This window comes from Salvia splendens, chromosome 2 (assembly GCF_004379255.2).
Source record: "Salvia splendens isolate huo1 chromosome 2, SspV2, whole genome shotgun sequence".
Lineage (NCBI taxonomy): Eukaryota > Viridiplantae > Streptophyta > Magnoliopsida > Lamiales > Lamiaceae > Salvia > Salvia splendens.
The window spans coordinates 38,871,278-38,898,272 of NC_056033.1; the positions used below are offsets into that span (position 1 = coordinate 38,871,278).

General features: G+C 38.0%; 2 protein-coding genes and 1 pseudogene across 3 annotated transcripts; 2 read left to right on the top strand and 1 right to left on the bottom strand.

The window, feature by feature from the left end:
* Positions 1–22: 22 nt before the first annotated feature.
* On the top strand, positions 23–11,603 carry LOC121792706 (xanthine dehydrogenase 1-like). 2 transcript variants are annotated; one of them, XM_042190760.1, is made up of 14 exons: positions 23–367; positions 706–805; positions 1,313–1,421; positions 2,368–3,873; positions 4,608–4,850; positions 5,453–5,767; positions 6,278–6,517; positions 6,844–7,128; positions 7,245–7,466; positions 7,555–7,716; positions 7,981–8,115; positions 9,142–9,378; positions 10,345–10,518; positions 11,169–11,603. In XM_042190760.1, exons 1-14 carry the CDS (start codon positions 226–228, stop codon positions 11,409–11,411), a joined length of 4,113 nt encoding a protein of 1,370 aa, XP_042046694.1. In that variant the 5' UTR covers positions 23–225; the 3' UTR covers positions 11,412–11,603. The 2 variants fall into 2 exon arrangements, with proteins under 2 accessions (XP_042046694.1, XP_042046695.1); XM_042190761.1 differs by lacking the exon at positions 23–367 and having other exon boundaries at positions 706–801.
* Positions 11,604–12,237: 634 nt separating this feature from the next.
* On the top strand, positions 12,238–17,221 carry LOC121792709 (uroporphyrinogen-III synthase, chloroplastic-like). The gene is made up of 9 exons (XM_042190764.1): positions 12,238–12,514; positions 12,998–13,085; positions 13,632–13,698; positions 14,294–14,412; positions 14,595–14,690; positions 15,339–15,394; positions 16,148–16,233; positions 16,343–16,477; positions 17,008–17,221. Exons 1-9 carry the CDS (start codon positions 12,305–12,307, stop codon positions 17,063–17,065), a joined length of 915 nt encoding a protein of 304 aa, XP_042046698.1. The 5' UTR covers positions 12,238–12,304; the 3' UTR covers positions 17,066–17,221.
* Positions 17,222–17,258: 37 nt separating this feature from the next.
* On the bottom strand, positions 17,259–25,692 carry LOC121779688 (annotated as a pseudogene).
* Positions 25,693–26,995: the final 1,303 nt, after the last annotated feature.

The following is a 26,995-nucleotide window of genomic DNA, read 5'->3' on the forward strand; positions in this document are numbered from 1 at the left end:
TATCAAGTTATGCTCAATATGGCAGGCCTACTATTAGTTGCTAACTTATAAATTAGTAATAATGGAGCTTGATTACGGTGTAATTGGATTGTTCCAAATTTGTCAATTACGTAAGCAAGCTTTCTACTGTCATCTCCTACCGCCTTTCCATTGCAAGCACCGACTCGTCATTTGATTATCCCATACATTTAAGAGGATAGAGCAAGATCGGGAAGGAGCAGAGAGATGGGGTCTTTGCTTAGAGAGAACGAATTGGATAGAGTTGACGCAGAATCCGAATCAAATCAACCGATTCTCTACGTTAATGGAGTCCGTCGAGTTTTGCCCGATGGCTTGGCTCACTTCACCCTTCTCGAATATCTCCGAGGTGACACAACTCTTCTGCTACTTTCTCCATTTTAACTTCCAGCTCTAACTGTTGTATACGATGATTTTGATCGAAGTGAATCGAAATTGATTTCGCTTGTCAGTAATAGGGAAAGCATGTTTTAAGTTCATGCTCCGATTGCTTAGCTTAGAGAGTAGAAACATGTATGATGGGTTACTCTAAATACTCAATAAAACTTTGCAAAAAGAACAAGTTTGGGAGGGAAAAGAAAGAGTACGAAGATAAAAGGACTACATGTTTGATGCTTATGGGAAGATACAATGTGTGTTTTGACTTATGCCACGGGCGTGTCTTGTGTTTTGTCATCTGTAATGCAGATACCGGCCTCACTGGTACAAAACTTGGTTGTGGTGAAGGAGGTTGTGGAGCATGCACGGTGATGATTTCCTATCTTGACCAAAACTTGAAGAAATGTGTGTGAGTCTCTCTCTCTCTCTCTCTGGTGTGAGTGAGCGTGCATTTGAGTTAATCTTCAATACATATTTATAGGCTTTCTTACAACGATAATAACAAGACTTGTATGACTCCAATTTTTATGAATATCCAGATATAAAACGAAGTTGGATGAACTGATCATTGTTGTGACTAACACGTCAATGATGACATGTAATTATCATATTGTATATGCTTCACCTCTACTCTCTGCTGTGCGGTTCAGGCTCAAATATCTTGTTACTTCAGAGCCATGAAGTCTTTCTCAACTTGGCCTGTTCTGACTTTCATTTGCACAATACTCTGTAAATATTAATAATATAATGTTATACATATCAGTCTCTTCATTGGTAGCTTTTGGACTTCATCTGAACATGTTCTCTCCGGTGATGTTGCTTTTGGCCTACATGCCAATATTTTTGTTATTTTTAGGTAATTAATTATAAAAGGAGCAGGAATTACTCTTAATATTCATATCTTGACAAATTCCAGGCATCTTGCTATTAATGCATGCTTGGCTCCTTTGTATTCCGTCGAAGGAATGCATGTAATTACAGTTGAGGGCATTGGTAGTTGCAGATCTGGGTTACATCCAATACAGGTAGAATCCTTATTTCATCAATGATAATAGAAATTATAGTTATAGTCTGATTGATGCTCAACTTTAAAATTATAACATTGCTGATATTGCAAGTTTTGTGTATTTCCTTCAATTTTATAACTCGGTTAGTAGTTAACTTAACTTGGATGTAAATCTGCTTTCTGTCTTTCATTTTTGTTTCTATCTCTTTGTACAATGACCTTAAATTTTGAATATGGACTTACTTCTCCATGTCAATGGATAGACTCCCTATATCTGTGTGTTGATCATACATAAAAATTAAGGAGAACAATAAATATGGAGTTGTAATATAACAGTGTGGCAACATTTTGTAGCTTTCTCCTCTTCCATTTTCTTAGCCACTGTCATTGTGCAGAAAGTAGGCAAACTTCCATTTTTAGACTTTTTGGTCATGTTATCACAGTTGCTCTAGGTTTAAGTTGCAATAAACAGACCATTTCTCTTTTTGATTAAACTCGGACATGCTGAGATAGAAAAACACTTACCAGTAGATTTTTGTTCCAAGTTTTCCCCAACATTACAATCTATGGAATTTAGTTATACTGTTCACAAAGGGTACTTTGATTGACCTTGCATTCAAAAGATAGATTTGGTAACTCTCACATACTTCTCTTAGGGAAGCAATACCTTTAAGGAGCCTTTAAGACATAAGGATTTCTTCTTAAGTAGACACACATTTGCTTCCTGGTTTCTTTGCTATTTGCTTCCTGATAACATGAATTTACTTGATGTTGCACAAGGATTTCTTCTTAAGCAGATGTACTGTGCGACATCATGTAAATTCATGTTATTTGCTATTTGCTCAAGTACCAGCTCATATACATTTTGTACCAAGGACAAGGTTATCTAATTTCATACTTGTGATGGATTTACTCCATGACATACTTTGTAGACATCTATTGTGATACACTTGTTCCTGGCGCAGGAATCATTAGCAAATTCACATGGTTCACAATGTGGTTTTTGCACCCCTGGTTTTGTTATGTCCATGTATGCCCTACTAAGGTCTTCTAAAAACCCACCCACAGAAGAGGACATCAAAGAAAATCTTGCAGGAAATTTATGTCGATGCACGGGTTATAGGCCGATAATTGATGCTTTCCGTGTATTTGCGAGAACAGATGATGCCTTGTACACAACTCCATCCTTAGGCCTTTCGAGCAGTGAGTTTGTTTGCCCATCAACAGGTAAACCATGTTCATGTGGGCAGAATATTAAGGATGCTGAAGGAACTACCACAATAAGAAGCTGTAGCAGTGACATTCTAAAGCCAATCTCTTACAGTGATACTGATGGAGCTGCATACACTAGTAAAGAACTTATTTTCCCCCCAGAGCTCCTAATGAGGAAATCAACTGCTTTATATTTGACTGGGTCTAATGGCCTCAAGTGGCATCGTCCACTAAGCCTTCAGCATGTATTTGATATAAAAACAAGATACCCGAATGCCAAATTAGTTGTTGGTAACACCGAGGTGGGAGTTGAAACAAGGCTTAAAAATTTCCATTATCCAATTCTTGTCCATATTGCTCACGTGCCTGAACTTAATATATTGAACATAAAAGATGAGGGGTTGGAGATTGGTGCAGCAGTTAAACTTTCTGAACTAGTCAAAGTACTAAAATTAGTTATAGACCAGCGTGCTTCTTTTCAAACTTCATCTTGCAGAGCCATCATTGAACAGTTAAAATGGTTTGCTGGGACACAAATAAGAAATGTTGCATCTGTTGGTGGAAATATCTGTACAGCAAGTCCTATATCAGACCTCAACCCTCTATGGATGGCTGCTGGAGCAAAGTTTCACATTTCTGATTGTAAAGGAAACATAAGGATATGTGCAGCAGAATATTTTTTCCTGGATTATCGTAAAGTTGATCTGGCAAGTAATGAGATCCTTCTTTTTGTTTTTCTCCCTTGGAACTCTCGATTTGAATTTGTGAAAGCATTTAAGCAAGCTCATAGGCGAGATGATGACATAGCTATTGTGAATGCTGGAATGCGTGCCTGTCTTTTAAAGAAAGACCAGAAATGGATAGTTTCTGATGCATCAATTGTTTATGGGGGTGTTGCTCCTTATTCTATTTCTGCAATTGAAACCAAGAAATTTCTGCTAGGGAAGCATTGGAACAAGGAGTTGTATCATGGTTCTTTAGAAGTACTAGAGAAGGACATTATCCTGAAGGATGAGGCTCCAGGGGGGATGGTGGAGTTTCGAAGATCTTTAATCCTGAGTTTTTTCTTCAAGTATTTCTTGTGGGTGTCTCACCAGATGGATGGATTGCCAGGGTTCAACGGAGCAGTACCAGCATCTTATCTTTCCACAGTAAAATCTTTTCACTCTCCTTCTACTATAGGAAGACAAGATTATGAAATCGTAAGGCGTGGGACTGCTGTTGGTGCTCCTGAAGTACATCTTTCTTCAAGGCTGCAGGTTTCTATTGCATAATTTAGACTGTTACGTAGTGTTTTTATATTCAAGAAGTGTGCCACCTGCAGCTTGTTTTCAATTGTTTGTTTGGGGTTAATGTTTGTCATATATATGTGTGTGTATATATATATATATATACAGCACGTGATCGAAGATGCATATATGTAGTTTTCAGTACTTCAATAACTGGATTTTGCATCAGCATCTAAGAGAGAGATGGGATGGTACCACTCGGATGCTGCAACTTTCTCATAACGCATTCTAGAAGAGTCTTTATCTAAAAGAAATGGTTGATAGACGTCCTTTTCTATTTCTGTCCTCGCTCCCAACGCAAATGGCACCATGACGATTATGAACATTATCATTTTCCTGACCTCATGTTCTGTGTTTGTGACATCCATGATTTTATCTACCATTTGTTTTCATTGTTTTGGAGTGAGTAGCTTTATGGGTCCAAAACATAATGATTTCAGGCATTCACTATCAGGAGCTGGTACAGAGACCGACTCTAGCTATAGTGGACTATCTGTTTTACTTTGTTATGTATCAGGGTGTATATCTTGTCCACTCTCTATACTTCAAATCAATAATAAGTAATTGTTTTGTCAATTATTCACAAAAAAAGTTAAAAGCAAAATAAAACCAGCTGTGGTACTTGAAAATAAATTGACATTCTGCTTCCTCTGGCCAGCCCCTTTTTTTCTGCTGAAGTCAAACCAAGTGTTATCTGATGGCAGGTTACAGGAGAGGCAGAGTATACAGATGATGTTCCTATGCCTCCTAATGGCTTACATGCTGCATTGATATTGAGCAAGAAGCCTCATGCACGTATACTTGCGATTGATGATAGTGTGGCACAATTTTCTCCGGGGTTCGCAGGAATATTTTTTGCAAAACATGTGCCAGGGATCAATATGGTTGGACCAGTTGTTGTGGACGAAGAACTTTTTGCTTCAGAAGTAGTCACGTGTGTGGGTCAGGTAAATATCCAATTTCTTCTATGGCTGGGAAACATTTTCTTCACCAGTTTGGGTATGTGGCTGTGCTGTGTCAGTAAGTGGCCTAACCAAACATTTATTAAGTTGGATTATTTATCAATCATGCCTTAACACTCAAAACCAAATGCCTTCAGGGATAGCAGAGAACTAGGTTACAAATCTAATCCTGAAATAATTAGATAAACAAGGAAACCTAACTATACATGACCTCTACAATAGTATGTACTAGTGATTGCGACTACGTAATTACAATAAACTAGCTTATTCACTGGTGTTGGAGATAGCAATTTCATAGAAGGGATATAGAGGTAGTACTATATGTTATCCAGAAAATCATGAAGCAATATCATATTAGAAGGTTTAAGTCAGTAAACTAGATGCTTGCTAAACAAAAAAGTTAGATGCTAAATCTATAAGATGGAATTACTTTAGTATCCCAGATACATGGTCTAGCACAATAGAATGTTGTTACTGAAATGAAATCTTCGCAGAAAAAATAGGCCAACTACTGTTTTTACTTTTAATTTTCTGTCCGCTCATTTGCAGTCATCAAATTCTTAGGTTGCAGAATCATTACCTTTCAGGTTATTGGGGTGGTTGTGGCTGATACACACGAAAATGCAAAGCTCGCTGCTCGGAAAGTCCATATTCAATATGAAGAACTACCAGCAGTCTTATCTATTGAAGAAGCCATTGCAGCTAACAGTTTCCACCCTGAAACTGAAAGGTGCCTGAGGAAAGGTGATGTGGACCACTGTTTCTCATCAACACAGTGTGATAAAATAATAGAAGGAGAGGTTCAGGTTGGTGGTCAGGAACATTTCTACTTGGAGCCAAATAGCACTTTAGTTTGGACTGTTGATGGTGGAAATGAAGTTCATATGATCTCATCTACTCAAGTGAGTTCACTAACCTGAATTTGACGACTGATGCATGTTTCGCGTGTGGCCTTTGAATTTGATGGAGTTTTCCTTTAGTCTTCTTGCCATGCGCAAGCTTTAATTGTGGCAGGAGATATACATACTCATTTGAGAGAATACTCACTCATAAAATGCTTCCAATGTTCTATTAACAATCATAAGTGTTTGGAGATCATTGCAAAATGAATTCCACATTCTTAGAACAAGCGGCTTACCTTATTTTGGCCCCTGCCAGATCACCCTATTCAATTTTATTAATTTGGTACTATTACCTCAATTGGCAGTGATTTCATGTGAATTTACAATCTTGGCATGATTGTGTATGCATCATGTTCAGACTGATGCACTCGATAGTATTTTTATATTCTTCTTTTGCCATGCCTCTGCTTCCCTTGCACTTTTTTTTCTTGTTTTTTTGTCTGTTTTACAAAATGAATGTAGAAAAAATTGACCTTCTAAGTCTATGCTAAAGTTCTGAATTTCTTCCAGGCCCCTAAGAAGCATCAACAGTATGTTGCCCGTGTTCTTGGTCTTCCGATGTCAAAAGTGGTATGCAAGATTAAAAGAGTCGGTGGTGGATTTGGAGGGAAAGAAACAAGGTCTGCTTTCCTTGCTGCCGTGGCTGCCACTCCATCTTATTTACTAAATCGTCCAGTAAAGCTTACACTAGATAGGGATATTGACATGATGATAACAGGACAACGCCATAGCTTTCTTGGGAAGTATAAGGTATACCTTATTTCTGTGAATGGTTAAGGATTACAGTTTTCGCATTCCTGATATCATCATGTAGAATTTGCATCTTGATTGCTTCAGGTAAATTGCACTAGGTGAAGTCCTCAACATCTGAAGCTGCTTTTATTGTGGTTTTGTTTTTCTGCTGGGGGTTGGGGGGGGGGGGTACTTGTCTTTCTGTGTGGTAGGAAGATCTAGAGGGTTATGGTACAATCTCTTTAATGTGCTTCTCTTACTAACGAGAACATGTTTTGACTGATGATTCTTCATTTAGTTTAGTTATTTTTGGTTAAGTTACTCTGTGGAAATACATTTTGTAGGTTGGTTTTACGAAAGACGGAAAGATACTTGCTTTGGATCTTGAGATCTTCAACAATGGAGGAAACTCACTTGATCTCTCACTTGCGGTGCTTGAACGTGCCATGTTCCATTCTGACAATGTTTATGAGATTCCTAATGTTAGGGTCAAAGGAAAGGTCTGCTTCACAAATTTTCCTAGTAATACTGCTTTCCGAGGATTTGGTGGTCCACAAGGTATGCTGATTGCTGAAAATTGGATTCAAAGGATATCAATGGAACTGAAGAAAAGCCCGGAAGTGATCAGGGTAAATGTTTTATCTCGAAGCAGTGTCCAGTGTCATTGTTTATTATTTTCTTATGATATATAAATGTATTTATTTATTTATATATTCATATATCTGTTCTCTTTACTGTTTTGCAGGAGGTGAATTTTCAGAGAGATGGTTCGGTGTTGCATTATGGTCAAAAAATTGAAAACTGCACCCTGGAGCGTCTCTGGAATCAACTCAAGACATCCTCAGACTTTCTTGCTGTTCAACAAGAAGCCAAGCTGTTCAATACTCATAATAGATGGAAGAAGCGTGGAGTAGCTATTATCCCAACAAAATTTGGCATATCTTTTACTGCAAAATTTATGAATCAGGTAGTCTTTTGTTGTATACTCATAGAGTCTTCAACCTATTGAACTTCCGGTGGTGAGTTTGATTCGTTTGTATGATTGTGGGTCCTAGGCAGGTGCGCTTGTCCACGTTTACACAGATGGAACTGTGCTAGTCACACATGGGGGCGTTGAGATGGGACAGGGGTTGCATACAAAAGTGGCACAGGTGGCTGCGTCTTCTTTCGACATTCCGCTGAGCTCTGTATTTATATCAGAGACAAGTACAGATAAGGTGAATATGCATTTTCTGATTCTTGGTCATTCTAAAGATGTGGTTATGACCAATGTTGCCAGAATTGCTACCTGCAAGTTGCACATTTGAGTGATGCCGGGTGCCTAATTTGTAACTTATTTGTATTGGTTTTTTCGGGGGTATATATCTCTTTTTCTCCTAATGTCCTCATGCCATAATTTTGACACGTCCTGCATTTAAGTACGTGATTCACCATTTTTTGTGTGGACTCAAAAAAATTTCTTGTATACCTGCCTTAATTAGGTTCCAAATGCATCACCAACGGCTGCTTCTGCAAGTTCTGATATATATGGTGCTGCAGTTTTAGATGCATGTGAGCAAATAAAAGCACGCATGGAACCTATATCATCAAAACACAGTTTTGTTTCATTTTCCGAGGTAATAGTTTTGCTGTTTTTTTTAGTGAGTTTCATTACTGCAACTTCCACTGCCTTGCAGATTACTAAAATTTATGAGATCTGTTTTTCTGTTCTGTTCCCGAAAGGCGAAATCAAGAAAACTGATGTGTTTTTATTGTTAGAAAATTGTCATTCTAATGGTGTATGCTGGCATGTTGAAACATCGATTGGAATTGCAAAATTAATAGTAAAAATGATCATGAAGATCCATTCAATTAAAAGTTTCTTCTGTATGAATCATAAAATCCTTATAGTTATATAAGATTCCATAATAGCCTAAAATGATCTCATTCAGCCTATAATATAATAAAATATCTTCAGTGGAACTCCAGCATCTTCAATAAATTCGATGAAATGAAGAAACCAGAAAAGAATAAGTACGAAACTCAGGAAAAGGATATTGGACATGATGTGAAGGATATATATTTGGTGCACTTTATCATAGTCTTTGATGTTAGAGTGAAATCATACCCAAATAACAAAATAAACATCTCACAAATGCAAAGGTTCAGTGCAAGTGAACCCCCATTCCTTTAGCAGATTGTTTACCCCAATCATCTTAGTAACAGTGTGAGCCATAGCTATGCACTCAGCCTTGACACAAAATCTAGCAACCCTGTGTTGTGCCTTTCTTCGCCATGATATCCCAATCAATATTTTATAAATCTACAAAAATCTATTTCCAATACATGCTGATGCTGTTTTGGCATCTAACTGTGTTTGGAAGAACTATTGATGGGGCTAAGCGTGACAAACTGGAGGCTGCTGCAAACTGAATATAGGGGTAGTGAAGACACAAAGTTCTGCATTTTAAGCTTTGAATTTCCACTTGTTTCATCTTCTAATTCCTTGTTAATAGCTGGATATATGCCTGTCGTCTCTATATGCTATGTATACTCTGATTCTGAAATATACATTTTGCAAGATTCGTCATACAGGATTTTATTTATGATGACGGATTAATTAGTTTCAGTCAATAACATCAAGTGTTTACTTTCATTATCAGCTCGTCAGTGCATGCTACATGGAGCGGATAGACCTTTCTGCTCATGGATTTTATAAAACTCCTGATATTGGCTTTGATTGGGGAGCTGGTAAAGGGAATCCATTCAGGTACTTCACTTATGGGGCAGCACTTGCTGAGGTTGAAATTGACACATTAACTGGAGACTTCCATACAAGACAGGCAGATGTGATTTTGGATCTTGGATTTCCGCTGAATCCAGCTATTGATGTTGGACAGGTATGTTCCCTGCTTCTTTGTATAAAGTTCATCAATGACATCTTGAATTTCTAGATTCGCTCATCAATGGTTCTGTTATTTGTATAATTTCTCTCAAAAAAAAGGTTGGGGGGCACTCATTTAATTTGATAATTTTTTCCTTAGTGTTTGTTATGCAATCAATGCATCAATTCATCTTTTTCTCTAAAACATTCTGGTCTGGAACATGATGCCCTAAAAACAAAATTAAATTAAACCGTCTCTAACTGACGTGGAAATGGACTTGTCGGCAACAGGAGCCGATGTGATGCACCTTGAAATCATATGACTTGGACGCCAGATAAAACATATCAGAAACTTACCACTTTGACCCATAAAAAGAAAAAAATGAATCCTTGTGACAGGCGTAGAGAAGCTTTCCAAAAGTATTTCAGAGCACAACACCTTTCTGGGACATCATCCAACTTGTGGTTGTACACTTGTAGGAAGTTCCGACCGGAACAACATTCATGTTTAGCTCCATCCTTGAACAAAATAAAGCAAATAATCTCTTACCTAGAGTGGGATGCTTTTGTGACAAGAACATATATTAATTCACCTACTCTTCCAGGGCAGAGCTAGACTCATAGTGGGATAGTTAGTCCTTGGAGATCAGCATTTAATAACCTAGATAAGCTCAGTAATTTCAAGGTCTTCCATTGAATACCTCTACCTTTCTTCCAATCATTTCCTAGCCTTGGGCGTGTTGGACGCTCAACATGATTTGGCCGATCTCTTATACTTTAAACTGAGTTAATACTATTGAAATTAGGAGACTGTTAATTTGAACTCTAATGCTGTGGATACTGGAATGATAATCTGCGGAATAATGTAGTCATCATTGCCTACAACTATACTATCTATTTCCTCTATTCTCATTATTGCCTGCTATCCAATAAAAAATCAGCTTTTTCTCACTTACAGAATTCATTTTGACCTTTACGACAGATTGAAGGGGCATTTATACAAGGTCTTGGATGGGTGGCTTTGGAAGAGCTAAAATGGGGTGATGCTGCTCATAAGTGGTTACCAGCAGGATGTCTGTACACTTGTGGTCCTGGAAGCTACAAGATTCCATCCATGGATGACGTCCCATTGAAATTCAGTATCTCCCTCCTTAAGGTAAACATTCTAACTCCTTTTTCAGCCTCCTTGGGTATTAGTTACTGCTGGCCAAAGGTGTTAATAAATTTCTATCTGCAATATTTGGAAACTGTCATGATAGGCTTCAGCTTTCTCAAATATTTTCTAAATAAGCAAGTTTGTCACCTTGCAAGTGTTTTCCTCTCTCTTATACTCCCTCCAAATTTGGCCTAGTTGAGACATTTCTATTTTGGCACATGAATTAAGGGAGTGGTGATTAGTTAGTTAAATATTTTTTCCTCTCTTATACTCCCTCCGTTCCGGCCTAGTTGAGACATTTCTATTTTGGCACATGAATTAAGGGAGTGATGATTAGTTAATTAAATATTTTTTCCTCTCTTTTATACTCCCTCCTTTCCGGCCTAGTTGAGACATTTCTATTTTGGCACATGAATTAAGGGGGTGATGATTAGTTAATTAAATATTTTTTCCTCACACTTATACTCCCTCCGTTCCGGCCTAGTTGAGACATTTCTGTTTTGGCACATGAATTAAGGTAGTGATGATTAGTTAATTAAATATTTTTTCCTCTCTCTTATACTCCCTCTCGCTATGTGTGCGTTTTTTTTATGGATTCATAATACATGTATAATATTTTTTTGTTAACATTGCGGACCCATGTTTATTAGGGTGCCCCTAATCCTAAGGCAATCCACTCATCCAAAGCTGTGGGAGAGCCTCCCTTCTTTCTGGCTTCGGCTGTATTCTTCGCGATCAAGGATGCTATCATAGCTGCGAGGGCGGAGGCTGGTCTTAGTGATTGGTTTCCTCTGGATAATCCGGCAACTCCTGAACGTATACGGATGGCTTGCGTAGATGAGTTCACAAAGCCATTCATCAACTCAGATTTCCATCCGAAGCTCAGTGTTTAGGATCAATACTGCTCGGGAAAGAGTAGGAAATCAAATTTGTGTACCAATCATGTCTTATTGAATTCTTATGGTTCATATGGTTCTACGGAAATGCCCTGAACATGTACATTGTATTACAAGAGAGACATCCATATACAACTTCTTCAACTTCCATATTTATGTGCAAATGTCATCATGTTCATTTTTTTCATAGCTCTATTTTGTTAGTATTATAAAATTATTTTTGTACTTCTCCTGTCCATGAAAAATAGTAAAGTTGAGTATATTTTTATATGTCTATGGTAAATTTCTCTCTCAAATGAGTTGAATTTAATTTTTAGCTAATAATACTTCAATTAATTTTTTATATATATTTATCTTATTTTGTTAATTTCGCATTAAAACATACATCGTTATTACTAAAATTAAGAAATAATATGTTACATACCTTATGTGAGCTCCTTATGCGAGCATCACTCTCGTATTATTGAAATTTTTAATTTCACAGAATCCATAAAAATTAAAGCTTGTTTGTTATTTTATTATTTATTTGAAATTATCGAAAAAAGAATAAATCGAGTTTTGATTTTTATGAGTTTTGTGAAATTAAAAATTTCAATAATATTTTTAAATATATTAAAATCAAACTAAATATATAAATTAAAACGAACAACATTAAATATACGTTAAACGAGAGTGGTGCTCACCTAAGAACTAGCCTATCATTCCTCTACTAAAACTAGATGGAAATAATTAAACACAAAATAGGAGTAAATCTGAATAACGTTAATTCGGTTTACAGAAAAACATAATCGCTCATATTTGGACTAAAACTACGTCGTATCCATTCCACAAACGGATTTTAGCATAAAACAAAAAAAAAATCTGAGCCGACTGCACTCGAACTTGAAGTGATGGCTCTCACCAATTTCTCTCCGATCTCTCCACATCGGTGGTCTGCGTTTTCGTATTCGTCTTCCTTTTCATCTTGCCAGTTCAACAACAGAAGAATTTTCCTTAAACTCACAAATGTCGTGACGGTTTCAGCTTCTACATCTCTTTCAAATCCCAAAGTTGTTGTCACAAGAGAGCTCGGCAAAAATGGCAGACTTGTTGACGCTTTGGTAATTCTATCCTTCCTCTACCAATTACACTAATCAGTTTTTTCAAACCTCTTCGAAGGTTGGGAATTTCCGTTGTATTCTGCACTTGAATGTATATTCTCAGTTAAAAGGATATTTGCTCGATTTCTTGTAAGTATGCAATAATTTTATGTTTTAGCGTATTGATTGCAATGTCAATCATTTTAGGCAAATGATTATGATAATAATAGTATTATGAGTGTTATTTTCTTGTTTGGAATACTTGTTATGTTAAATTAAGGTGCAACCATCATTTTCTTTATAATGTATGCGTATGTTCGACCTATAATTCTGAACTACTATCATTTTTTAATTACCGAATGTAATTAATAACTATTCAATTTGGCTAGCTAATCTGTGAATATTATGACAGGGGACGAGTTAGCCTTTTCTGAATGAACAGACTCTTTCAAGCAAATTATCATAGAACAATGGTCTGAAGCTGTAATGTTTGTCATCTTTCAGGCAAATCGCGGCATTAATTGTCTTGAGCTTCCTCTTGTTCAGCATACTCAGTTGCCTGGTTTTGACAAGCTTTCTTCTTTACTACGCAGTAAGATGGAGTACATGATTACACGGCTTGTCGTTTTCTTTTAAGTGATAGTTGATGGAAAGGATTGCATTTTGTATGTCATATACAAGCAAAGTACGTGTCATTGCATTGCCCTTTCGTTACTTTTCTTTTGGAACAAGTGATATTGTTCGACATTGGCATCCTTTAAGCTCTCCAAATGATTCCACCTAAGAAAATAAAATAAAATGAACCATTGGATAAAAGTGATGTTTCTTGGGTAGTCATTCCCATAATTTTTCTAGAATGGTGTTGTGATCATTCTTACTGTAGCAGCTCTCACGCAACTTGTGAATTAGTATGTCCTATGTTCTGGAGAGATGATCAATGGATGTGTGTGCGAGGGACTATTGGATGTTTATTCATCTCCTAAAAACTTAAGTTAATGTTCTAGATGACCTGTTCTCTCTCTCTCTGCATTTTTAGATCAAATCAAATTGTGTTGTTCTTTTTCACTGTTTCCTTGAATATATAAAAGAATTTAGTTATATATTTGTACTTTCTATCTGATTTTTCATTATGCTTCAGGTAATTCATTTGATTGGATCATCATAACCTCACCTGAAGCTGGCACTGTTTTTCTTGATGCTTGGACGTAAGGTTCAGCTACCTTATCAGGACTTTAAGATATCATATTATTATTTCTAAGCGCTTGGTATAATCACTTAGTGATCTGTGGGTTGCCAATGCAATTAAGATCATATTTCAAATGACGATCCGCAAGTCTTTTAAGTGATTTTCAAGTTTTACATTGAGGAGATGATTCGACCATCATTTTTCTTGGACATACATTTCAGTTCTCATCTCTAATCTCTATAGAAGTGGTGGACATTTCCGTTCTCGTTATCATGCATCTCATGGTCCAAAACATGAATCCTGGTTTGGCTCCAAATCTCCATGGCTGGAGCTTTCTTGGCATTTGCTTAGAAATACTCAAGTTGACTTTTTTTACTTTTGCAAGTGTGCTTGTCTCCCTAGTTTTATTTTCAGTAGAACCAATGTCCATCCAGTATGGCTAGGTTGTCTAAATCGGCTAATTATGGAAACAAGGGAGGGAAAGAAACCTTGAGATTTTCTCTTCTAAGTTGCAGGAATTAATATCTAACATTGAGTCTCTTATTAAATTGCTATCGACGGATTCTGTTGATATCCTGTTGGCTGATTTTGTAGCTTTTCTCTTTGATCTCCAGAGCTGCAGGAACTCCAAATGTTAGGGTTGGAGTTGTGGGAGCTGGTACATCAAGTGTATTTGGGAAACTCGGGCCTTCTCTAAAAGAAATTCTGAATGTAGCTTTTGTACCATCCAAAGGTGTTTTAAGCTAGTTTCTGATTTCTGCAATATAAGTAACAACTAAAGAGGGTGAGGGTGCTTATATGTGAATGCCTGTGTTCAGTGTGTAATATTCTTCCATATTTGACTGAGTCATTAACCAGCTTCTATACCAGTCACATTGAGGGATTGAAGCTAAGTAATTTCATTTTTAATTTCAGCTATTGGCAAGGTTTTGGCAGCTGAGCTTCCAAAACTTGGAAATGCAAGTTGCACTGTTTTGTACCCTGCCTCGGCAAAAGCTAGCAATGAGATTGGTGAGTTCTGAAATTATGAGTTTCCTTCCCTATCATTCTTGCTTTTTCACAATGATATTTACAGATTACCTACAAGGGAACAAAAAAATTGTTGAAAAAGCAGTATTATGTAACATGGAATTGATTAATTGATGTTCTGAGTTTAAATAGTTGAAGTTGATCTAGATATGTAGAACAAATGCTTAACTTTATCTGACGTTCATGTAAATGCATGTCATTAAGAGCATTTGAGTTCTTGTTGTTTCAGGTCTGCAGCTGGTATTGTGCTCCTCCTCCTCTATTTTTGTGCTTGTAATTTATTAAAATATCTGCCACATGCAAATTTTGTTAATATGAAATCCAAGAGGACACATGGAACTTGTTGAATTCACTTCTCTGGAGATATATATTGCCATTTTCTATAATAAGGATAAATACAAAGTAGTTGCAGATGGTAGAATGATAAGATTGACGTTTGAAAACAAAAATAATTTCAGTGAAAGTGGCTGATGCTGTTAGAGTATATCATCTGCTTTGCGGTACTTGAAATATGTAATCAACATCAAAAATCGATACAGACTGAAGTTAGTATTGGATTTTCGATACTTATAAAACCTCTTTTTATAGAGTGTTCTAAACTAACAACTAACTGTATGGCTTTCAATTTAGAGGAAGGACTTGCAAAGCGTGGATTTGAGGTTATGAGAGTAAACACGTATACTACGGTATGATATTTGTGTTATATTAGTTTTATGCCATTTAGTTATTGTTAGTGCCTTAGTGGCCAGAAATGCAGCGAGCAAAAGAATGCAATCTTTTAGATTGTCTTGGATTAGAGAATTGTTTGTCCAAGCTGTTCAAAGAGTTTTCTGCTTTTCCCTATTATTACTCATGTAGGGCTTTGTATTGTGTAGATCACACTTCTCTGCACTGGCGGAGAGCAGATGATATCTGCTCTAGACCATATATCTGTTCTTATTGATAATTTTAATTATAAGAATTCAACCGTATAACATTACTAATATACCTCAAGTCTTGTAGAGTTGGACTTTATTCTAGGTGGATAAGTAATTTGATGAACTGCCAAAAGAGAAGGGAAAATGTGCCCAAGACAATCAATTCTTCATGTCCCATTTCAGTTTAACTTTATTTTATGAGAGTTAGGAGGAAGTCTAGAAGGCTTTTGAAGGTTATGAACAAATACTTCTACTTGGCAGAACACTCTCATAATAATTTGAAGGTGTTGGGTTGGATCCAGTTGTTAGGATGAGCTGCAATATATTCAAATTGAGTTCTGTATATTTATTTAATTATTTTCTCATGCATGTGGAGGTGTAATATATCTTGGCTCAGGAAAAGCAAGGTGGCAAATTACACTTGCTACGAGTCTTGATATATCATACTATACTAATTTAAAACGAAACATTTATGCTTTAATTAGTTGGATTATCTTGAATTGTTTTGAGTATTTCATGTAGGAACCTGTTAGTAATGTGGATCAAATGGTTTTAGATCAGGCGCTTGTTGCTCCTGTTATAGCTGTAGCATCACCTTCTGCACTTCGGTAACCTTCTGTTCTCCTAAATATGTAATTTCTTGGAGTGCCTCTAATTGATCCCTTTAAATCTTGTTTACCTATTTACCTTATGCATATGTGATGTAATTCTCTACAGTGCTTGGGTCAGCTTAATACCAGAAGATCAACAGTGGGATAATGCCGTTGCGTGCATTGGGGAAACAACTGCTTTGGTAGCTAAAAAGTTGGGGATGAAGAATATATTCTTCCCTGCTAATCCAGGCATTGAAGGGTATGTCTGCTGTTTTGATGTGACATTCTGTGAAAATGCCATGACCCTTGTAGGCTTGTACTTGGTCCCATTGTACAAATTATGAGCATATATCAAATCAGAGCTATCTAGTAGTATTACTATCATATGTCGAAGTTACTGCAGCCAAGAGTATTAATCTGGACCGAAATATCATATACTGGCCATCATATATTACATGTGTACAAGGTCAAATACAGAGTTTACGCTTTCTTGCCAAGGTCAAATAGATAGTTTACGCTTACTAAATAGGAGGAAACTCGTCTAGGACCCTTGGGCAAAAGCATTCCTTCTCCAAATCGTTGTTTTGCTTCAGTTCTGAACTTATTCCAGTTTAATGATTATTTGTGGTTGGTTCTATTTATCTATGTGGTGTTTTTTCTCAACCCTATCGACATGCTACGAAGTGGTACTTTTATGGGAGCAAAGCTATGCTAGTACTGTGTGATATTCGATTACATTCTACCTCATCTGATATCTATGTTGTTCTGAATATGGTTTGGTATTTGCAGATGGATAGATAGCATTTTGGAAGCCTTAGAAGCCCAAAACCAGTTGCAGAAGGTGTAGGTGTGGATGTTAGCAACTTTTGGAGAAATATCCATCCATGTTGGAGTATTATTTAGTTCCAGTAGCAGACATGTAGAAGTTTGAGGGTTGGTTTGTTTTTTAAATGTATAAACTTCATAATTTATAAGTATTCAATAACCATGTAATTTCCAAAAATATGCATAAGGCCTAATAAAACAAACATGCATACAGCTGACCACGAAGTTGCAGAATATTTGAATTTCACCATTACGTTCAAGTCAAGCAACTCATGAAGGGTAGATGCAAGTAGCTGCAAAAGGTTCAAGTATGGCCTTAACTCCATCCATTCCTCCCAATCAGTCCCCCAATCAGTCAAGGTTATCAACTTTAACGGGAATAACGTTGTCCGCAACTGTATGCTTCCCGAGCAGGCGGGCAAAGAACACCATCTGCTGTTCAAGAGTGTACTTGATATTCTTCGCCTGCACAACCTGCGACATAAAACCGATAGACTATGCTAGTCACTTGATATCATCAATATGATTAGTACTTGAAATATCGTTGATGGAGTAGCATTGAAGAAGTTGAAGGAGACAAATATGGAAAAAGGGTTGTCCGTTCCATGCATACCTTGTCTTCTAAACCTTGAAACAGAATCATAGGGCAGGAAAACTGGTCCACGAAATTGATAGGTGATCTCTCAAAGTAAGCTTTCTCATCCCCTGTGATGTTTTATGCAAGTCCATCGAGTATCTTGTAATTGTCACATGAAGATTAGTGTAACTCTATAAGCTTAATTCTTACCTACGAGATCATCTATATAGTGGGATTCAAACTTGTGTGTGTCGGCCTTCAGTGATTTCAAGTCAGCCACCTGTGCGCATATAAGTTACAAAGCTATTCGTTATGCAGAACAAACATAGTATAACCGTCAAAAGCTCTCTTTCCAGATAAGATGCTGCAGAAAGCACTGTGATAAATTGGAAACACAAGCAAGCACTGAAATTTATTTCAGCAGAAGCACTTGACATAATCAATTTATAGATACTCGCCACTGAGGGTTTTAGTGACTTCGACTATGAATAATATAGGAAAAGTGATATTCACACTAAAGTATAGTTACTGTAGTCAATAGCACTCACTCCACACAGAGATGCCCCTGCTTTGAATGTGTCTTTAAATGCAAGGGTTGTGTATCCACCAGCAGAACCTCCGGTGATGCATAATCTATCACCATCGACTTTTCCACTGTCAACCTTGAAACAATAATTGCATCACCATATAAAGAGAAAACTCATTATTGCCCTCATTATCTAGAAAAACACAAAAAAAATTATACCAAGAACTTGGCGCAGCTGCAGCAGTCATTCACATCAGTGATTCCCCAGTGCCCAAGGAGCCGATCTCGATATTCACGACCATAACCTTCAAATTTTACCTTATGGTAAGTATAGACTATGCTACTAGAGACTGAGTGCACTAAAATTGACCCAAAAAGAGGAAAGAAAAGGAGGAACAATAGAATGTACCAGTGCTTCCACCATAATTAACATCAACAAAAGCCCATCCACGGCTGGTCCAATATTGGATGCTGAGATTTAAAATGCCACGAGCCTCAGCAGTTGGGCCACCTGTACAGTGCAGGAATAGAGGTCAGCTTTCACAATCAGTCATGCTGGTGATTTGTGAAGAAGAAAGAAGTAATTATGCAGCTCTACTGCTAAAAGTAAATTCGGTAAAATGCATATTTGAAAGACACAATAGTACCATGGCTCTTTAACAGCAGTGGAGGTTGCTCCTCCTGCGTAGCTTGGTATAGAGGGTTGGTTGGGGGGTAAAAGTATGCATACGCGCTTTGACCGGGGACTTCAGTAGGGAACTCTATCAGCTCTGGTGTGCTAATGTATGATTGAATGGGTGGACTTATATAAGAGGACGACCAACTGCTTTAGACTTCTGATCATCCAATATCACCTGGAAAGACATGATGGAATTTTTTGCATATGAGCCCACTGATGATGATGATGATGGTTCCAGTGAAAATGAAAAATGAAAATAGACACAAAAATGCAAAAATATTGAAGTTTCATTTTCAAGAGTTACAACTGCCATACATCAAGCCATCATGTTTGTTTTCATTGGAAAATAATTGGAACCTGCACTTTAGCTATTGATAGGGGATGACTAGCAGAAGCTCCTTCAACATACAGGCAGTCAAGTCCAGATTGCTGCATATAAATGGGAATAAATTTGAACAATTGCAAGTTGCAACTGTATATAAACAACTAATTTTATCTTAAAATTAAGGACTAAATGAAACAGAACAAAAGGAATGTTACTTACTATATTATTTATATCAGTGAAAGGGATATCAAGTGGCAAGAATTTGCTCTGCATCACATCCACAATTCCAAGATATGACCTCCCATTCATCCTGTAGGCATTTTCCACCATCGAATAGATAACAAACCAAAATGAAAATTAGACAGTTGTCTTATTAAAACATAAGTACATAACAGTAACAAATTCATGCAAACCATACTGAATACATGTTAATTTACCAATTCTTCCTTCATACCTATAGTTGCAAGAAATTAAGTTCTTTTTGTCAGGTTTCTGCAGAAAGTCGTACGAGTTCAAGCCAAAAACCCATAGCGGTTTAGTGAACTCGGCATTTAATGTATAGACTGGCAGTACTTCATTTGTGGATTCCACCTAAAAAAATTAAGAAAAAAAATTAACATCTCAATCACACTTGACAGTATTCATTAAGTCTAATATTGCATCACAGTCGTGCTTTAAAAACTAACTACTCAAAATATTTCGAGGGTAATTTGTATCACAATCTGCCAACCATCAAAACTTGACAAGACAACATCTTTATCATTAAATATCAAAAGTTAAATTAAGTTTATCTATTACTTTTATTTTTAAGCCAAACAAGTGTCCAGTACATACTAATACAATCCCACATCGGTTTCACACGAAAGTGTGGAATAACATATAATAGGGAGTCAACCCTTTACCTTTGACCATGGTTTTGGGTTAAGTTAGGGCTTCCTATCTTATATGCTTATCAATTTGGTGCGGTGAATAATGGTCAATTCTCGAACAGAAGCCACACTTGATGTGGTTGGATTGGAGAAGGCTATAGCTAAGATGGAGAAATTCTTGTTGGAGTTTCGAGCTTCTCATGCTTCACCAGTGATGACCTTTCCGACGTTAGATGGATCCGAGGCTCTCGCATCCGAGGCTCTCGCGTGGCTCGCGCGGGCAAACCAATATTTCCTCATCAACAAAACCCCATTGGATAGACGTATCGACGTAGCCATCAACGGCATATCTGGTCCAGCAATACCCTGGCTAAAATTGCTCCTTATGCGTTGTTCTTCGTTGTCATGGGAAAAACCCTAAACAAGAGTTGTTGCGACGCTTTGGAGATGCTGCTGTTTGTGTTGCCAAAATCCAGCCAAAAATCACACCCACATCCAATGATAGTACCGCAGCTATCCTACCCTCCCTACCCACCGTGACAACACCATTGATGTCCTCTTCCTCTTCTCCACCTACAACAGCCCTGCACGAATTACCAGCTATTAACACTTCAACAAACCACCCTGATCTCGATACCACGACATACAATAGCACCCCACTGCCCTTGCCCTTGCCAGAACAACATCCCATTCCACCTCCATTTTGTATAACTCTACCATCTCATATCAGACTGCCTACACCAGCAATGGTGACAGCACCACTGCTATCCTCTAGCCCGCCTACAACTACCAAGCAGGAGAATACTCTACACGCCAGCCCACCCAACAGTGCCAAACAGAACTCTGCTGACCTACACACAGCAGCAAAGTCAGCTGTTGTTTCCAGCTCATTTCCCTTGGCAGCTATGGCGTCAACAAATCCACTTGATGAGTTGCCATTCGCCGCACTGCCACCTGCACCACCACCACCACAACCTCATCTTCAGGACGTTCTGTTACGTGTGGTTCCACCTTCTGTTGTTGAACCAACTTCTCTGCTGCACTCCAGCCCTCCACCACAGCCACAACCACAGTTTGCGACAACTCCTAAGTTGTTGTCCGCCCCTATGCTACTGCCCCTGCTGCAACAGAAATTATTTCTGGCACAATCGAGCGTTGATATTCCACAGTTTCAGCCTCCCTTCTTCCCTTTGCGGTGACATACAGTTCCTGCGGCTGCTGTAGAGCAGGGCACACTCATGTATCTTTTTCTTCTTGTTTATGGGTACATTCCTTAGTTCAGCTTTGCACCTCTTGTCCAGCAGCATGAATGGGAGCCTCCGCCGAACAAAGTAATTGGTTTCAATTTTGAGCTCAACCTTGAGGGCAAGGTTGTTTCGAGAGTGAGGCAATTGATACAGATATGCATATCGCAGGATATGCATACTTAGTTAAGTTTAGTTAGGATTTATTATTATTATTTAAATTAAGTTTGTTAGGATTTATTATTATTTAAATTAGGATTAGATTTGTTGCTATATTTTCTCACTTGTAAGCCTACAAATATAAATCTCCACAATGATAAAATCATCTTTGGAGAGATCAATATTCTGGGCGGTTTTACCGTGGCCACACTGAGTGAGGATTGACCTCCTTGTGAGGATTATTTTCTTGTGTTTCTTTTATTCGATTAATTCTAATGGTGTCAGTTTCTGTTCTTTAAATCTTTGAGCTTCTTTCTAGTTTATATTCTTGTTTGTCGGCCTTTACTCCTATCAATGTCACATACAAAATTAGTTGGAATGTTAGTTTACTTATTAAAGCACAGACATAATAGTTGTTACTTTCAGCAACAGTGACCTCATAAAAATGTATCAGTTTATCCTCAGAATCAAAACAATGTTCTAGAATTCTAGACAGATCTTTGTTTGACACTTTACAGACATCTGCATTGTCTGCATCTCACAAAAAAAAGCTAAAAGCAGCAGATTCAGTATCATGATTGAAACACATATAACTGTACCTTGTCCGCAATCGAATAGAACTATCAAGAGCTTATTTTCATTGATCTTCACATCCTAAGAGTGTACTAAGTTTAGTGAAATATGTCAGTACCTTCCGGTGACCACTTAGGTTCGCTTAGTGAATCCACAATTGATGGATTGCCACCAGCTACACAAATCTTTTTCTTTATGTCCCTGGAAGACAATTTTAATTAAGGGAGGCAGGAAATGATGAAGATGGGATTTCTCAAAAAAAATTCTTTAAGTTGACCAAGCTTTTATTAAAATGAGAAGGAGGAAGAGGCTCCATCTACATTACATTCAAGATTGATAAGGTATTGATCACAAAGATTGTGATACTATCTGACTGTGATAAAATAATTACTTGCTGGTGTTGCCACATTTTGAGCTAAGGAAACAACAGACGATATAAGTGCAAAAATAGAGCAGAGGGAAAAAAGAAAAAGAAAGATACTGTTTGCAAGCACAAAGGGGATGCGGGTGTCTACAACGGAACCGGGGAAATAATTTACAAAATAGTATAAATCCTAATTTAACTTTGAACATGATAATGGGCCATTCAGATAGTCTACAAGAGTTTAAAAGTTATGTTTGCACTTTTGCAATTGATTCCAGGCACATTATCAAACCTTTATAAATGGAAGTGAAAGAAAGTAGTACACACAAGATAGCAAATAAGTACAGATATACCTACCCATTCTCAGAAATATATCCAACCCAAAGTTCAGACTTATCCCATGGCATGTTGGGGTGGCCCCATTCAACCCAAGCTATCCGTTCTCCTTTGTGATCAATCCGTGGAAAAGCATAGAAGTCATTTCCTTCAACCAATATCTTAGGTTCTGCAAATACATAGTATATTCCACTTCTAAGTATTCTAAAAATGATAACTATATAGGCACAAGCACAAATGCAGTTGTTACCTTTTACACCATTTCCGTGGAGATCAACAGATACGATTGTAGTGGTGGCATTTGTACTACTTTCACGGCGATCTAACAGAAACACAATCACAAACCATAGATAAATAAATCTGACAAAAAAAGACAGAAGGAACAAATTTCATTTGATATAAACAAAATAAAATACATATAAATTCTAGTACCTTCTCTTACTGTCAGATAGCAATTTAATCGAAAATCAAATACTCCATCAGCATAGCACACATGTGGTCCATTATAGTCTGGTGTGAGTGGTACAGGAGCTGAATCTGCTAAGATAAATTAACAGGTTAGCGAAAAAGGTTTAGAAAGTGAAGCTAAAAATTTATAGAAATAAATTAATTGAGTCAAATGATAAGTTGTTATACAAGAGGTCAAGAACTCATCCAACAAAAATTGCATTGATGCTAATCATGATATGACTGAACCCTAAGAGTCAGACTAACACACTTTTTACCAAAGAAAAACTTGTGGCCGCATGGAGACATGCTCTTAGATGTCGGTAGTTGATGTAGATAAGTTTCAACGTGTATTTCGTAACCAACATTTCACACATTAAATTAAAATCTCTGTCTGGATCACAGACTTAATGAGACAAACACTATGCAGCATTATCAATATAAAAGAGCAGGCTAAAAAGGATATTGACCTTTGGATGAAATCGACTGCTTGTAGAGTCTTTGATCCCTATAATTTGAAAAGATAATAAAGTCCCCTGAAATGCTAAAAGCCCCTCCACCATATTCTTGTGCCACAGTCCTCACTGCAAAATCTTTCGGTGTAATATCAGTCGGTTCATCATTTTCGCTGTCCGCTTGTCTTACCAACACATTTCTTCTGTAATGCCAAAAAATCCCCGATCAATAAGAAATGCAACATGAGATTTCCTATTTCCATAGACACACCCAGTGTTGTACAAAAGAATGAAATCATTTCCATAAACACAGATCATAGTCTTCCTAAAGCCATGAAACAAAGCAAAACAACTTCCAATATTATAAGACTGGTTACTAGTAAAGCAAACAAAATGCGTTAACACCCATGCACTTCAAAAGGTGAGATAACCAGTGCTCCAGTTTGATATTTGCACTGAACAAGCTGAACTCACTACTTCACACTTGTAAAACATATATCGTGGGCTGAGCCAGCCTTTGGATAGGAGGGACAAATTCCCCCCTCACAGCCTTACCCCCTCACCATTCTACATTTGCAAACTAAATGCCACTTCTTAAATTCTCAAAACTACCCCATACATACTTTTGCCCCTTCGAAGTAATTTCCTGGCTACGCCCCTTGTATCATATCATGACCAAGATTAGCCTCAAATACTTCTTATCTCCATAACTAAAACAGCAAAATCCAAATCCCTTCAGTACAATTTCGGTATACACATCAATCTTCTTGTATTTATCCAAACTAACATAAACATAGACTCCATAAAACCCGAACACACTCAATTTCAATTAAAATATGTACAAACAACGTTTTTCTCATATCCAGTCGAAATAAAAATCGAATCTTTCTCGTCATAGATAAGCATTCTTTATCATGAAAAACACTCATAAAGCACAGAAGCGTATTAGCCCTGATTGCAAGAGAAGGTAAAAAACGAACCCAGACTCAGCAGGCCTGGATTCAAGCCAGTAGAGGCGGCCAAGAGAGTCTGTGGAGAAGCCGCCGAGTCGTTTTTCGGAGGCCGAAACGACGTCGGCGGTGATAGGGGACTTCCAAGAACCATAGGGAGCCGTGATTTTGATTTCTGAAGAGGAAGACATTGCAATCGTCGAAGCTCGCCTTCTGCAATAAAATGGCGATTTGGGGGCTATGGAAATATGCAGATATGGAGAGCGGCAGTGGCGACTGAGAGTGATGACTGCGCAAAATGTCTGTCTCTTATCCGTCTCTTATCCCTCTTAACCGTCTTATCTCTTCCCTATTCATGAGTCAAACTGTATTTTTCATCACATCTCTTAACTAAAAGACAGCATCTGCAACTCTCCATCTCTTAACGATCTCTTAACCATCTCATCCCTTAACTATTCATTCAATTTCATTTTTTATTTTTATTTCTAACAAATTCAATTAATAAAAACATACTTCATTAAATAAAATAAAATTACAACTTAAAATTCTAAAAAAATAAAAAACCACATTAATAAAATCCTAAAAAAATAAAAAATACATAATTTAAAATCTTCCGCTCACTCTTTCTAAATTCAAAATCTCAAAACTCAAAGAAGCAGAAGAAAGAGTTGTCTAATGGCGATCATGTGCGTCTACTGGTTGCCAAATTTCACCCAAATGTGCTCCATTAGATCCTCCTGGAGTTGGGCGTGGGCGGTAGAATCACGTGTCCTTGCCCGAACAGACAACCAATCTTGCATAGACGAATGCACTCCACTGCGAGGCGGACTACTTGCGGTATAGCTTCACGGGGTTTCAGGGTCGAACCAATTCCCTACCTCAGGTCCTTCGTCGGCGACAATCATGTTGTGCAAGATTATGCACGTATACATGATGTCGACCATATTCTCCATAAACCACGTACGAGCCGGGGCTTTGATAATGTTGAAACGAGCTTGGAGAACCCCGAACGCTCTCTCCACATCCTTACGAGCAGCCTCTTGCTTCTGCGCAAAAAGTGCTTGTTTTTCGTTCACCGGCCTGTTGAACGTCTTCATGAAGGTTGACCACTTCGGATAGATGTCGTTGGCAAGATAGTACCCCATTTTATATTGCCGGTTGTTAGCGATGAAGTTGATAGCCGGCGCTTTACCATTCAAAACTTCTGTGAAGAGGTCGGATTGGTTGAACACGTTGACGTCGTTGTTCGATCCGGGGATCCCGAAATAAGCATGACAAATCCGTAGCCGGTAGTCGGCAACGGCCTCGAGTATAACGGTGGGGTGGATGCCTTTGTGGCCGCTCGTGTATGACCCCCTTCATGCCACAGGGCAATTCTTCCATTGTCAATGCATGCAATCGACCATGACAAGCAACCCGGGGAATTCGTGCACTTCTTTGTGAAGTCGGAGCAGAAACTGACAATCTGCCGTGCTTGGCTTCCGAAGAAATTCGTCGGTGAAGGCTGCCCAGACGCTTGTCCAGAAGTTTATCAAACACATTCTCCCAGTGCTTTCCCCAATGTGCAGGTATTCGTCGAACACATCCGCCGTTTGTCCAGTAGCAAGCTGATGGATTGCTGCAGTACGTTTTTGCAGCGTCGTGTGACTGGGACGGCCAACGACGTCGAACCCTTCTTGGAAGAACTCTTCGCGGGCTGACAATGTATTTGCGATGTGCATAAATAGTCGTTTCCGTATGCGGAAACGGCGACGGAAGTAGGTCTCTCCCCATACCGGGTTGTCACAAAAGTAGTCGCGTACCAACCTTGCGACGGCTTCCTCCCGGTTACGATGGATGTAAGTCCGGGATCGCCTTTGAGGAGTCGTGGCTTCCTCCTCCTCCCGACTTTGATCTTTGAAGAGATGATTTTTGCACGCGTGTCGTGTGCACGTGTTCCTCCTTTCAACAAGATTTATAATTTCCCACTAATGCAACAAATATTACAAAGTATAAGCGGCAAGAGCGGGGTCGAACCACAGAGACTAGGGACCTACTCGAGATTGTTTCTACGACACAAACGGAAAAGGGATCGGTTGTTGCCACGCATTCGTTAAGTGGGGTAAGACTCTAATCTACTTGACCTGGCGGAATTAAACTGGAACTATCTACCTGACCTTGCGGATGGGAAAGGTACGAACACTTGCATGACAATCAACTCATGACAACTTGTAAACTGGAGTTAAACTAACTAGAACACCTATGATTGAAGGAACAAGCTGAAACTTTCCCAAAATAGGCAGACAAAAATGCAAAAGTAAGTGGGGACCATTTTTCCTAAACTGGTTGAGGCTGACAGAAAGTTGTGAAAAGCAAAAAAAGCAAAAGCAAAACAGTTCTGATTCTCTAACCAACTTCCCACTTCATCTTCTTCATATAACTAAGCTAAAATAGAGTGAAAACAGAGCA